General features: G+C 54.8%; 1 protein-coding gene across 1 annotated transcript in view; it reads right to left on the bottom strand.

Annotated features, from left to right (window-relative positions):
• The window catches only part of KMT2C (lysine methyltransferase 2C), a 213,577-nt gene that overhangs the window by 15,128 nt on the left and 184,389 nt on the right, over positions 1-14,060 (bottom strand). Inside the window, exons 42-49 of the mRNA XM_054593417.1 lie at positions 12,263-12,495; positions 7,748-9,391; positions 4,499-4,711; positions 3,716-3,880; positions 2,036-2,177; positions 1,768-1,915; positions 624-802; positions 372-508 (exon numbers count right to left, since the gene is read on the bottom strand). Of these exons, the coding sequence (XP_054449392.1) occupies positions 372-508; positions 624-802; positions 1,768-1,915; positions 2,036-2,177; positions 3,716-3,880; positions 4,499-4,711; positions 7,748-9,391; positions 12,263-12,495 (2,861 nt within the window). The remainder of the gene's footprint in view (positions 1-371; positions 509-623; positions 803-1,767; positions 1,916-2,035; positions 2,178-3,715; positions 3,881-4,498; positions 4,712-7,747; positions 9,392-12,262; positions 12,496-14,060) is intronic.

The following is a 14,060-nucleotide window of genomic DNA, read 5'->3' as shown; positions in this document are numbered from 1 at the left end:
GGCAGCACGCTGGTGTTTGCTACGAGCAGCTGCCACCTGAACAGTATCTGTACTTTGCTTCCGTCAAGCTTTCATATTGATGGTGGTTTTGTACCGCGTGCTCCCCTGTGTGAACGGCGACCAAGGCTTCTCTCCAGAGCCCGAGGCAGGCGGCCTGCTGCCACAGCACGGGGGCGCGAACCCCACCCTGCCCTTCTGCGGGACTGCGGCTGGGAGCAGCGGCCCAGCGCGAGTTCACAGCGCTCAGCGCAGCTGGGCGCCTGCAGCGACGGCTCCTCCTGACCCGCCTGTCAGTTCTCACCCTCCGGGGCCCTGCCGCATACACCGCATACATCGCATACACCGCGTGGGTGCCGCCGGCCACGCCTTACCTCAGCAGCTGTCGGATGCAGAGTGATGGCCACAGATATGAGACCCGACCGGGGGCCGTTGGGCGGGGGCCCGAACGGCGGCGGGAACAAGGAGGCGCCTGGCTCAGCTTTGATGTCGCCCCGCCTGGACTCCGGCCCTGATGGGGGAGGGGACAGGGGAGGGAAACAGGAAGGCCGGTGTTACCGCCTTCCAAACGCCAAGCGGGGACACCGCGAGTGGGCGCGCTGTCGGAGGACCGGCCGCTCCCCTACCTCTGCCGGCGGTGCTGGGGAGGATGGGGATGACAGGGGACGGCACGGGCTCCGGGGGCTCCTCCTTGACCGACGACAAGTCTGGGTATCTGCGCACTTCCGCCCCCACCACACTCTCGGGGGAGGACGAAGGGACAAAGCTGTCGGGAGTGTCCCGGTCACCACCGTGGTCCTGCAGCCTGCCGGGGGGACACACGCCACACGTCGGCCCGGGCCACCCCGCCCCGGGCCTCCCGCACGGGCCGCTCCACCAGCGCGACTGCCAGGTTCTCTGGACAGGGCAGCGACGCGGGGAGCTGGAGGTTACCAAGGCGACGGGGGCTGGAGGGCAAGTGCGGTCTCAGGCTACCTGGTACGGGGCGCCCTGGGACCTGGTGCCGTGCGAAGGGGACCCTGGCGTGGGCGGCCTCCTGCCCGAGGGCAGCCGCGCAGGCCGCGGGCGGCTCCCCCCAGAGTGGCCGTCGGGCCCGACTCAGCCACTCCCGGTGTGAGGCGGAGGCGGACGAAAGGGACCTGGGCTCCCAGCCTGGCACGCCTCTTCTCCCCGGTCCCCGCTGTCTCATTAGTCAAGGGACAGACCTGGACTGAGTGCCGTGCCATCCGCTCTCAGGAGGGAGGGCGCCCGCGGGACAGGGCCCACCAGCAGTCCCTCCGGCACCCGGGGGCACGGGGTGGCTGCCAGGCTGTCCCCGTCGGGCCCGGGGCCCGGGGGCACTGGTGCGAGGAAGTTACGGAGCCCTGAGCCGGGCGGTCCCCAAACCCCCTCCCACGAGAGCGTTCCCTGCGTCCTGCAGCCGGGCTTTTCCTACAGACTGTGCAAACACCACTAAAGCATGCCCGTCGCGCCGGGAGCTTAGGAGGCCCGTGGCCTGGAAACACTGTACGGGGAGACCCCCGCGGCCTCCTGTCTATGTCGGGATTGTTTAACTTCCCGCCGTCCTGTACACTTTCGACAACCCACAAACTGGCTTTATTCAGTACCAAGAATGTTTCATAAACTGAATTCTGAAGAAAATTATTCACCAGTTTCACCCCTTAAATGTCTTTAGAGACTATTCCTACAGACATTATGCTAGTTACATACTTATATCCATTTCAAGATATGTAATAACTACAAAGTATCTGTGAAGGAAAGACCTCCTACCTCAGCTCCTCCTGGTTGTTGTGAGGGGGTGTGGGGAGGGAGGCTGGGACATCGACCGTCTTCGGGCCCTGAGCGAGGGCTCTGGCCAGCAAGTCGTCCTGGGGCCGGAAGGGCAGCGGAAATTGTTTAGGTCCTAGACCTTTGGTAACTGGAAAAGTGAATGCAAACAGCCATGAAGACACGTGGAGCTGCTGCGGGGAGAGACCACCACACCCACAGGCGAGGGCGCGCCCAGCGAGGTGTCACGTCAGAGCTGTCTCCGTCATACCTTCGTGGGCCACTAACACTCCGGCTTTTCCAGCAAGTTCCTCAGTCGTCGCAAAGCCATTGGCCATCTTCTGACAAGCCATAGGAGGTGGTGTAGGAGGAAGAGAGGCAGGGGGTGTTGGAGGATTACTTAAATTATTCTGCTGCAGGAGACCAAAAAATTTTAAATTACATGCTACTGAGCAAATAAGCCATGACCTTGCTAAACTATAGTTCTGTGAATTTTTAGCACATGGGAGCAAGGCTACCAACATGTAATCAGGATGCCTCTTCCTCTCTCAGTCACACCAGAAAGGAAAGGAGGTGTCCAAGGCCAGAGGCGCTTCAGGGGAGGCAGCGGGCGCTCTCGACCCGGGGGCACACGGCCCTGCTCACTAGGCCCAGGCGCAGGGCTCGGCTTCCAAAGAAGCAAGTTTATACTCTGCCCCATTCGGTTCTGTACAGCGCTTTTCAAGGGGTGTTGGAGCCAGCAAAGGGCAGCTTTCAAACTCAACCAATAAATTGTAGAAAGTTCTCAAAAATTCCTTTATTAAGTTCTCATTAAGATATGCCCCAGTTCTATAAAAAACTTGAGAATTTGTGGCCCTATTTCCATTGATGCAACACACATCCTAGATACTGGAATCTGGAATGTCCAAAATCTCTAAAAGAAGCCAAAGCAGGAGGAAGAATACTGAAGTGACTGAGTCATTCACAGTCCTCCAAACGGCTCTCCCTGCTTCACGTTTGTCACCAGTTTGTCATTGACCTTCGATTGTGGGAATCTACCAATAAGAACATGCAAATCAAGTGCAAGGTGAACTGCAAATGCGGCAAAGACCAAGGGCTCCCTGCAGATGAGGAGCTGGCGCAGGAGAGAGCGGGAGCCAGAGCGGAAGGCGCGTGCGGCTGGGCTCTGCCCGCAGAGCCGAGCCGGCGCCTGTGGCGAGCGCAGCACCGCGAGGGAGTGGCTTTCACAGTGAAGCGAGAAGAGAAGGCCTCAGGAAAATGGGGGATACTCTCAAATATTGTTGCAAAGAACCCATTTTACATTAAGTTGGATATGAAATGAAGAATGTCTAATAAGGCTATCATAAAACTTGGTTTAAAAAATAATGCTGACAGACTCGCCTCAGTGCGCTATTGTTTTAGTAGCCCAAGAATTAATGCATAATTGTAATTAGTACCTAATTAGATAAAACACATTTGAAAATTTTTTTTCTCATTTAATTTTTCAGGGTAAATGCCTAACTACATTTTTTTATCCTCACTGTTCACTGTGAATTTGGATTTCTTGTAAGAGTTCGTAAAGATTACAGGGAAATAAATACAGGGCGGGGCAGAAGGAGGTTTGCAGCTGTTCCCATGGAAACCAAGGCAGTAGTAAGTAAGGACACCAGAATCAGCTGGTTTGCGCACTTCTAGCTGTAAACCTGCTTTTGTCCCGCCCTGCAATTTCTCCGCCATGGAGATGCAAATAATTTTTTTTTTTCACAATTTCTATTCTTTCCTGTACAAAAATTTTAAACGTTCATGTCATAAATGCTTCACCAGGAAAATGTTAATCTTTTACTTGAACTGGAGTTTCAGTGAAACTCGGAAGGTCAGATGGAAACTAGACGGAAAAAACCACCACGCGCTCCGCCAACGCTGCTACGCATCCAGCGAGGAAGCGAGGTGACGCTGCGGCAAAGGAACATACCTTGTAGATCAACTGAGAATAGTAATCCGAAACCCCGTCAAGGGTAGCACTGCCAAAAGCTCCTAGAAGTCGGTTCCCACTATTAAATTGGCCACTGCCATAAGGAAGAAAGTGCGCAAAGTTCACTCCAATGATTGGTTCCATTAGAGGGAGCAGAGAGAGCTGCTATTGAAAAACACATTTGAGAGTAACGCACATGGTCAACAACAGAGGGCGATTCTCAACTTTTCTAAGACCCGAGGCAACTTGGTAAAACAGGCTTGAGAAAAATAAGGCTTAAAAATTTCACGAATTCAAATGCTGGAATAAGTGAGAGCTACAGAATCTTTGAGAGCTACTTTAAAATAAGCTTTGGTCTTATCTGTCTCACAGAGACGCTGCCAGGCATCTAACAAGCAAGCCCACTCCTTATCTGTGCTCAGCTGGAGTCAGGGTGCGGCCGGAGGCCAGGCACCCTGGGCAGGTGCAGCGGCCTCTCCCACCTCGGCAGCACCGACAAGGGTGCGGGACCAGGCCTGGCCGTGGGGAGGGACCGGCAGCCGCACGTCTCTGCATCGGTCGCCAGCGATGCGGACAGAGCGTCTCTGGATGCTGACCATCACCTGCCCAAGCATTTTTACTGTCCCTTAGGGCCAATAGGACAAGCTGCAGCTTTGCAAAAAGGGACGCCATCAGGTTCCTCGTTGATATGTCTTATCCCTGTAACTCTCGCTTTAGGGCTGAATAACTTTCTAATGTTCTCACACCCTTTAACTTCTAAAGGGGCTACCAGCAAAGGCTCACCTGTTTCAGGTGGGTGAAGGTGTCCGGGGTTGAGTACACGGCTTGCTTCTCCTCCTCATCCTTTCTCCGTTTCTTTGAGCGAGGAGCTGCCTTCTCCCCTGTCCTCTGCGTCCGTTTGCTTCGCTGTTTCTTGGTGTCACCTCCTCCATCTGCTTTTGGCAGCTGGTTGTTGCCACATCCAAAACCACCTTGCACTTGAGCCCCCAGAGTTTGCTAATGCGATTGGAAAGGTTAAGAAATGAGTGAACTATTTATATGTGGATTTTCAGTTCAAGCATATTCTACCCCGAACACACTGACAGGGAGAATAAAGTTCTGGAGGGAAGGCGGTAGCACCAAATGCTACCGCTGTTTTCTAAAAATATTGTCCCTCCCTTTCTAAACATTGTTCTCCAGTGTGGACATCGTTGGTGGGCTGCAAAGCTGAAGGGGAGAGCAGAGCCCCCATCCCGGCTGCTTCCCCTCAGAGGAAGCGCCGCCCCGGCCGAGCGCAGCAGCGGGCAGGCCAGAGCTCCCGGCCCTGCGGGGGCGGGAACCGCTCTCAGCTGACGGGGCAGCCCTGCCCCGAGCGCTCACGGTGTGACATGGGGCTTCCCTGAGGCGCGGGGGAAACACAGGCCTGAAGAGCAGCTGACAGACTCCAGGAAAGCCCCATCCTACGCATCTCGCGTCGAGGGGAAGAGCTGGCCTCAGAGGTCAATAAGGCCAACCAACACTGGCCGTTCAAATGAGCTCACAATCACACATCTGATTGAATAATAACAGCTATATTCTTAAAGTCAACAAAAAGAACTTATGGGACAGCAAATAAACCTCGCTTTACTTTTGTCTTTGTAATTAGTGAAAATACACCAGTCCTTTAAGAGGTTTTTAAGGGTGGTGCTATCAGTACATAAAAATTCCGGCTCTGTTTCAGGACCGTGATTTCTACATCTGACAGCTGTGCTCTGCGATGCAGGCAACTCCAGGCGCTGCACACACTTCCACGTCCCCTGCCGAGGGCGGGAGGGCCCTGACGACCAGGCCTTCCCAGGGTGCTGTGAGCAGCTCAGAGCAAGGGCAGCAGGCTCTCGCGAGGCCCGGGGTGAAGGGCCTGGAGCCTCTGGGGGCCGCACGGTGCTGCCCCTGCGCTCCGGCTCGGCCCGATGTGCAGGGCTGGGCGGGGTCCCCACATCCCCACGGACCTTCAACTCATGGACACTGAGCCTTAAGTGTGCTGTGATTTTCACATGTTGAAAAACGTGACTCCTTAGATTTTCCCCAACCACTTAAAACTGAGAAAACCAGTCCCAGGCTCATCCAAAGCGGAGGTGGAAGCAGGTGCAGACCGCCGCCCGCAGCCAGATCCCGGCCTCAGGGGCAATCGCGGCCTCAGGGTGCGCACCCCCTCGTCCTGCCCAGGTCCCCGAGCCTGGACCCGGGAGGGAGTCGCCCGATGACTCGGGCTGGGCCATTGGGTACCCCCCGCACGGGGCCTGCGTGGGACCCCCGGGGCCGTGTGAGAGGGACCCTCTGGCAGCAGGTCTGTGCGGGGCCCCTAGGCCCTGCGCTTCCCACGCGGCCCCCCAGTGAGGCCGCACAGCTGGTGCCAAGACCCGCAAGAGCCTAGGGCTCCCCGGGGGCTCGTAAGAGGCTACAGAGGCAGTTGCTTAGCTGGGCACGAGGGGGCAGGCGCTGACCTCGTCTCTTACCCTCACAGTCTCCCTTAAAAAGGCGGTATTACCACGTTACAAAGAATACTTCTAACTACGGAAGAGCACAAAAGATAGAAAGTCTGCCTGAGGCAGAAACAGCCAGTATTTTAATATGTCCATCTGCGCGCTTTTATCCGCACCTACACATTTTGTTAAAAACACAGTGAGTTGCAGTTTGCATTCTTTTGTTTGGGTGGCTGCTTGTTAAACCTGACACAGGGTTCCCTATGGCACTGAACATCCCCACACAGCGTAAACATTAATGGCTGCAAAAATCCCCTCAGCCGTAACACTTCCACCACCTATAAAACGGGGACAGTAAGTGGTGTCTCAGGGCGAGTGCTCAGCTCGGCCGAATGCCAGGAGTCGATGGGGGGCGTCACCCCTTGCGGGGTGTGCCTGGCCCTTGCTATCCTCTACAGAGACACGAGGACATGAGACAAAGTCCAAGCGCACACGCACACACACACAGCTCATGGCACCCCTTTTTCTGCCCCAGCACCCCCTCGATATTTTTTGTGTCACCACCAGCATTAGGACTTCAATACCAAAGGACTGGCTGTGCGCTAAGTAACGTGTTGGGCACTGAGCACAGAAGGTGCCCCAAAGCGGGCGTGCCCTCCTGGGGCCGTCACGGCAGGGCGCGCTGCAGACACAGCGCCCTTAGCACAGCGCCTCGACACGTGCTTGACACAGGCTCCCGGGGAAGGCAGTTCCAGAACGGAGCTTTCCAGGGGAGAAGGCGCTGGCTGGGGTGCAAAAGAAGGGGCGGCGTCCTGCGGAGACAGCAGCGCGTGGGAGGCGGCCTGGGGGGCCCACAGGGTTGGCCTGCAAGTTCCCAGAGACGGGGCACATCCGCTGCTGACAAACGTCACTGCAGAAGACTTACAAAGACCCCACCCATCTGCTGGGTCAGCCCTCCTGGTCTACTGAACCCACAAACAGGCAGCTGAGAGAACGAAGAGGAAGCCAGCACTCGCTAATAGCGTGGCGTCGCACCACAGAGCGCCATTCAACTACAAGCGTGGAAATGGTGAAACGCAGCGTGAGTGGCGCAGCGGGGAGCTTATGAACACACAGCTTCTGGAAGACAGAGAAGCTGGAGACCCGTCCAGGGCGCCGGAGCCCCAGGCTGAGAACCGCCTCAAGTGCACAGAAACATGGGGGCTGGAATCTGATAAAGGTGTATTTACAAGGAAGCTCTTAGTACAAATGGAAAACAAGAGCAAACTCAAAGAGCAAACTACAGATACAAGAAAAACGACACAGGCAACCTAGCGCCCACGTGAGGGACTGCGCCTGTGTGACACGCAGTGTCACCGCGCTGCGACAGGGGCTACCAGCCGTCCCCAAGAGCCCTGAGGGCCCTGGTGCGGGAGCCCCTCTGCCTTGCTCGTGGGCACACGTCAAAACGTTGGGTCCATGGAAACAAAAAAGAGAAAATAAACAATGGTCCTATAGGGGACGAAAACAGTGGTCAAATAAGCACACTGGAGGCACAACCCCACAGTAACTATGATTTAAAACAAAGGAAACAAGGCCGAGCCGCACGTACCTGCCCTTCTGCTGGGCTCGTCCTCTCCACTGGCTTGCTGTCCTTTGCGCAGTCGTCTTCTGAGCAGAAAGAGCCCTCGGGCTTCTGGTTCGCAAGGGCAGCCGCCTTCTTGTTTTTCAGCAGGTGCTTCAGCAGCTCATTGCCGGCATCTCCTTTGGCAGCAGGGGCCGCGGCAGGGAGGGGAGGGCTCTCCCCCGAGGAGGCGGGACAGGCTGCAGCCATTTCGGCAGCCTGGCTCCCAGTGTGTCCCTCTGGCGGAGGCCCCTCATGGCCTGGGCCCTGCTCTGGCTCGGCCACCTCCGGGTTGTCCACTTCGGCCGTGGCAGGGGTGTCCGGGGGCCTCCTGTCCACCTCTGTGGTGGCGAAAGTCTGGTGAGGCGGAGCTCCCTGGGAGGACTCACTGGTGGGCAGGCTGCTTCCCAGTTCAGTGCGCGGCTGGCCTGCTGCCGCACTAGGAGCCAATGGGCCGCCCGCCTCCCCCGGCTCGGGCTCTCCTTGTGGGGGGAGCTCGCTGGGCGTGTGCACGCTGGGCGTGGAGGTAGCTTCAGAGACACTCGGGGTCGGTGGGGCAGTTATGTCCGAGTGCGGTGTGGACGGCGCCTTGGTGGATTCCGTATCGTCATCTTTCTTCTTCTTTCTTGTTCTTTTCTTTTTTCCCTTTTCCTCTGGGATGATATCGGAGTAGAGCTGAATGAGAGACTGGGCTGAGCCCGGGTAGCCTTGTCCGTGGGCTAAAGCAGGGTCCTGGCCACAGGGGAGACCGCTGCCGGCCCCCGGCGGAACTGTGGACGAGGCGGGCGTGAAGGGCGGCCTCACGGGGGGCTGCGGGAAGCCGGCCCCGGGAAGACCTCCAGGCACCTGCTGGCTGGCGTGGAAGTTGGGGCTCCCGCCAGGAATTGACGGCGAGTCCGGGACAAATGAGGGGGGTCCTAGCTGCCTTCGCTCATTGGTCGGCATGAAAGTCGGAGCGGGGGGTGAATTAACAGACCCGCGTGTGCTCTGCTGCTGTAGGACCTGGCCCACCTGCTGCTGGTGCTGAGGAGACTGCTGCAGGGGCCGCGGGGGCTGCAGGAAGTCACACGGCAGGTCAGGGCTGTAGAATGGGGTCTGGGGCGCGGCCGGCCTCGCGCTCATCTCCATCCTCTGCTGCAGGGCGCGCTGGCGGTCCACTTCCTGCAGCAGCTGGATCCGCTGCCTCTCCTGCTGTTCTCGGAGACGCTCCTTCCGCTCCCGCTCTTGGAAACTTTCGCTGAAAGGGTTGTTGTCATCAAACTCCACCCGCGGAGGCGGGCCGCTCTGTGCGTTTGCAGTGGGAACCGTCCCCGGGGCTGGCGGGCAAGCTTTTGCTGGTAACTGGGGCACTGTAGGTGGAATCCGGGCAGGGTTGAGGGAGAGGTGAGCAGGGGCGCCGGGAGGCTGCCATCCTGGTAGGCTGGGCATCCGCGCGGGGCCGGCATGGCCCGGAGCGACGGTTGTGTGCGTGTGCGGCAGCGGCTGGGCCACCAGGGGGAAGCCGGGCTGGCCGAGGACGGGCGGGGCGGCCCCCGCACCCAGAGGTGGCGGGGGTGGGGCCCGGGCGCACTGCTGCTGCTTCAGGCGGTAGTCCTCCATCAGCTCCGCGTGCTCCTTCTGCTGCTTGCGGATCTGGAGGGAGAGGGGCCTGGCTCACAGACGGGCACTGCGGCTGCCGACCGCAGGCCCTGGCCGAGCCACACCCAGGGCGGCCCGAGCTTACGCCGGCAGAAACGTGTTGCTTCAGCAACGGCACAAATCACAGAAAGATGGACTGAGAGGCACTAACTAAAGGCTGCCAATCTTTTTTAACAATAGGATCTTTGCAAAGTCATCTGTAAAACTTTTTACATATGAAATACCAAAAACGAATTTGACAAAGTTTTCTGAAAGGAATAGTAAGTCTGTCTTACTGTGAAAGTCATAAGCTTTTTAAACTACAAAAGGATGAAACAATAAACAAAAGCGGCACAGGAATCAGCTAATTGTAACACCTTAGACGTTACATTAACACATAAGGTTAGAAAAATGGTGAGATTTAACTCAAATTTTACCATTTAGATGTGTTAAGATTTCATGTCTTCAATGTATAAAATGGCAGCCCCCCCGCCCCCCCACCTTCCCCGGGCTAAAAAGCCTAGACTGGAAAACCCCTTGCATCTAACAGTTACCATGCTAAGAGCTCTGAAATCTGAACGCGCTCCGAGGCACATTTTGAATAGTCCCGACGAAGGCCCTAAGGGGCCGGTGTCAGTTCATTCCACAACCCTCTGCACCCCAGGCTGCTCTCCTGAGGATTCAGCCGGGCCGGGGCAGAGGGGCGGGGTGCTGGCGCTGGGCGCGCCCTTCCCGGTCACTCCGCCTGTGGACAGCCGGACCTCACGCCACTGCTTCTTTCGGCCCCTGGCTGACGGGCAGGCTCTCTGCACACGATGACGCTCACCCGTCCTCCAGCAGCCAGGTGGCCTCTGTCTTACTTTCTCTTTTCTGACCAGTCCACTGCTGAGAAATGGAGTTGCCACTGGACTGGGAAAGCAGCAGGAAACATAAACGAAGGACTCAGAATAGTGTTTGCGAACGAGGAGGCAGAGGCCCCATCTTTCTAACAACCTTCAAAAATCCTTTAAGAAACATCGCCAGCAATCAGCATCCTAACGAGGTCATGCTGGACCGCTGGCAACTACCCAGGGGCAGGCGACTGCCGCGCGAGCACAGCACTAGCTTCCACAGGAGCCAGCCCGGGGGCGGGCAAACAGGAGGCCCTGGTCCCAGAGAACGCACAGAGCGCACCAAAGGCAGCAGGAGGGCTGACATGACGTCACAGGAAGTATCCACGCTTCAAAGGGCACTGACGTGGCGTGAGCACAGCAAACTCAGAGAGAAAAGCTGCCTCTCCCGGGTTAGCCCTAGCTCACGAAACAGACTGCGTCACAGCCCCGTGCTCCCAGCACAGTGCCAGCGAGGCTGGAGCGTGCGGGCAGGCGCCCCGGGTCCGCGCTCCTCACTCTGCGGTCAGAAGGGGCCGGCGCTCGGCGAGGGCCTGCGCACGCCCTCCCTGGGTGCGGTGCTGATCGCGGGCTTCAGAGGGTGACGTCCTGGAACGTTCACCACCCAGGAAGCACACAGCCTATTGTCAACGTGCTCTGAACTTCCCCCTTTCCACTGCTGGCATTTAGATTGCTTTTCAATTTTATTTTAAAAATGAAAATGGACAGCTAGAAGCCAAGCTGACTTTTTGGGAGCCCAGTTCTCTGACGGCTCACACACACACAGACATTAGTTAGTGTAGCCGCCGCCATGATCAAGACGCAGAAAACGCCCTCACTACCCTACTGCTCTGCGGTCAGACCTTCCTCCTCCAGCCCTTGGCCCCAGGAATCACTAGACAACTGCTCAGCTTTATAACTTTGTCATTTCAAGAACGTCATGCACATGGAACCAGCACATAACATTTTGGGATTAGCTTCTTTTACTCAGCATAACATTCTCAAGAGCCATCCACGCCGTTCTTTTCCAGTGCTACGTAGTCCTCCACTGTGGGCACACACCGCCCTTTGTCCAGCCGTTCACCACTGAAGGGCACGTGGGCTGTCCCCAGTTTTTGGTGACTATAACTAGAGATGATATAAACATTCACGTACAGGTTTTTGTGTGAACCCAAGTTTTAAATTCACGTGGTTAAATACCTAGGAGTGGGCCCTTAGCCCATTCTGAGCAATGTTATTTATTTTATTGTTCTTATTGATTGTAGAGAGAAGAGAAGGGAATGACAGAGAGGAGAGAAACATCCATGCAAGAGGGAAAACAGCGATCGATCGGCTGCCTCTCACATGCTCCCGGAACAGGGACTGAACCCGCAACCCAGGCCTGCGTGCTGACTGGCCACCGAACCTGCCACCTTTCGGTTTGCAGGCGATGTTCAACCCACTGAACCTCACTGGCTAGGGCTGCTAATGGTTTTATTTTAAATAAAAAATTTAAATTTTAGTTCAAGTATAATTGTAATTTCAATATGAGCACTTCGAGAAACAACTGGTTTATAATGGAAGATAACAGAAGAATGGTTTCATTTTTTTAGAAAAGAGTATTTTTAAAATACATTGGTATATTTTGTAAAAATGAAAATATTCAAAGAAAATATTAAAAATGTATCATGAAAAAGCATCACCAGGATGCTTCAAATGCTATATGAGATCCCACTAGATACCCAGGAAGTAAGGGTGCTGGTCAGGAAAAGATCACCTCCAAGGGAGCAAACGATTCTCGGGCTCAGGCCGTCCCCCCAGGCACCAGGGTCCCCGCGAGCTCTGAGCTCTGGAGGGCCGAGGCCCAGGCAGGGAAAGCACCCGAGTGCCCCGCTGCGCCCAGTTTCCCAGCGGGGCGTGAAAATGGCTCCTCTGGGTGCGGCCCGTGAGGACGTCCCCGGTCGGTGCTGCCTGCGGAGCGCCTGCCACGTGACCAGCAGCCCAGGGCCAGGGCCCGGCCGCGGTGCCGACGGCCTACCTGCTCCAGCTGCTTCTGCACCATGCTCTGCTGCTCTGTCACATGCTTGAGCTGCTCGGCGTCCTCCTCCGGGAACTCGCGCCCGGCCTTCTTGGCGGTGCGCTGCTTGGCAGAGAGCGCCTTCTTGGATTTTCTGTGTGCGCCGATTTGCTCCTCGAGGTACTTCTGCTGCATCTGAAGCAGCTGCTGGGTCTCCTGAAGCCACTCTTCATACTGCTTGCGCTGCGAGTCATCTGAGGAAAAAAACGAAACCTTCACTGCGCTGGGCCTCCACCGAGTCCCCCAAGAGAAGTGACACAAACCCATTTGTAAGGCAGCGCACTTTTACCAGGCCCTTGCGGCAGGTATTTTGAGAGCGCAATTATAAACATTACACCATAATATGGCTATGGAGTAGGAGGTTTCAGAAAAATATTTGAGAGAAGCAAAGAATGCATGTTTTTAGGGCATGAGTTAACCTCATACTTATCAAGACTATAAATCCAATCTTTGAAAAGCAAATGACTTTTATGTAACAGATAAAAACAATCTCCTGATCAAACTGCCAAAACCTCTGTTGTGTTTTAAGTCAGATTGAGAGACTTTGAAGAGACAGAGACAGACACAGCCTATTAAGGTCCTGAGCGCACATTAGGGACCATTTCCTGTGCCAACAAGGTTACAAGGTTCCCCCTATTTCTTAATAACGAAAATAGGCCCTAAGCTGAGAGGGAGGGGACACAAAATGGTTCAGAAAGGACCAATGTGAAGTCTATGTTCTTTTACAAAGGAAGTTTGTAAGTTAAAAGCATTGGGAATTTTTCTGAATTTTTTAATTTGTGCTTCCGTAAGTATGCAAAGACCGGGATTAATTAACCAAGTAAAATCTTTTCTACTTTTATGACTGTCGTGAATATCTCCCCAAAATGATGGCTGTATCTCTTCATCTTGTGCCAACAGCCCTTTACTCTATAAGGGCAGCACTTCACTCCCCTGACACAAAAAAATAAAAATAAAAAAAAGTCATCTCATGTAGCAAAATTCAGAACATACCTTTTGACTCACTATAAGACAAAGAATGAATAAATACCATTCCAAGAAGGACATGAGCTGAAAAATTACATCAATGATATAACAGAATATTGTCATACAGTAAGAATGCACCAAAGCCAGTGGGCATAGGAAAGCCAGAAAAAGCCAGTTGGTTACAGCAGTTTGCTTGTTTTTAATGCGAATGTGTTCAAATCACGATAGTCATTAACGCAGGGTCAATTGAAAGGGCCAGACTCTGGGTTTGTTCCTAAACCCAGAAGCCCCAGCGCACGTATGAACTTGAAATCTAGTCTAAATTTGCAGGGCGTTTCCCAAGAACAGGCTTTTTCACAGGGTTTCAGAAGTTCTGCTTCGGGTAGAATGAGACCTACCGCAAGGAAAGCCTTTCTGGTTTCTGGAACCAGGAGAGCAGAGGTGAGCAAAACGAAAAATAACGGTGAAAAAAAAGTTAGCTAAACAGTCTGAAGATTTCAGAAAGGCTCAGTCTGGGGAGAACTTTACTACTATCCTGAACCACCGCGGGACCCCGGGAGACAATGAGACGGGACGCAGTGGCATCTGCGCAGCTAACCCCGCTGATTTCTAAGCACATTCCCTATGTTTTTCCCATTTAGTGTCCTTGTCACTGAGGCAGACAGTCATTGGAGCAAGAAGAGGTTTAATTCTACAGATTGTAAAGTGCCCGATCTATATATATATATATATAGATAGATATTTTTAAAAAAACAAAAAACAGCAACAACAGTATTGAAGAGAATGGGGAAGA

Source organism: Pteronotus mesoamericanus, unplaced genomic scaffold, assembly GCF_021234165.1.
Source record: "Pteronotus mesoamericanus isolate MK-2021 breed Mesoamerican mustached bat unplaced genomic scaffold, CSHL_Meso_final scaffold_409, whole genome shotgun sequence".
NCBI lineage: Eukaryota > Metazoa > Chordata > Mammalia > Chiroptera > Mormoopidae > Pteronotus > Pteronotus mesoamericanus.
This window is presented reverse-complemented; position numbering and strand designations above follow the sequence as displayed.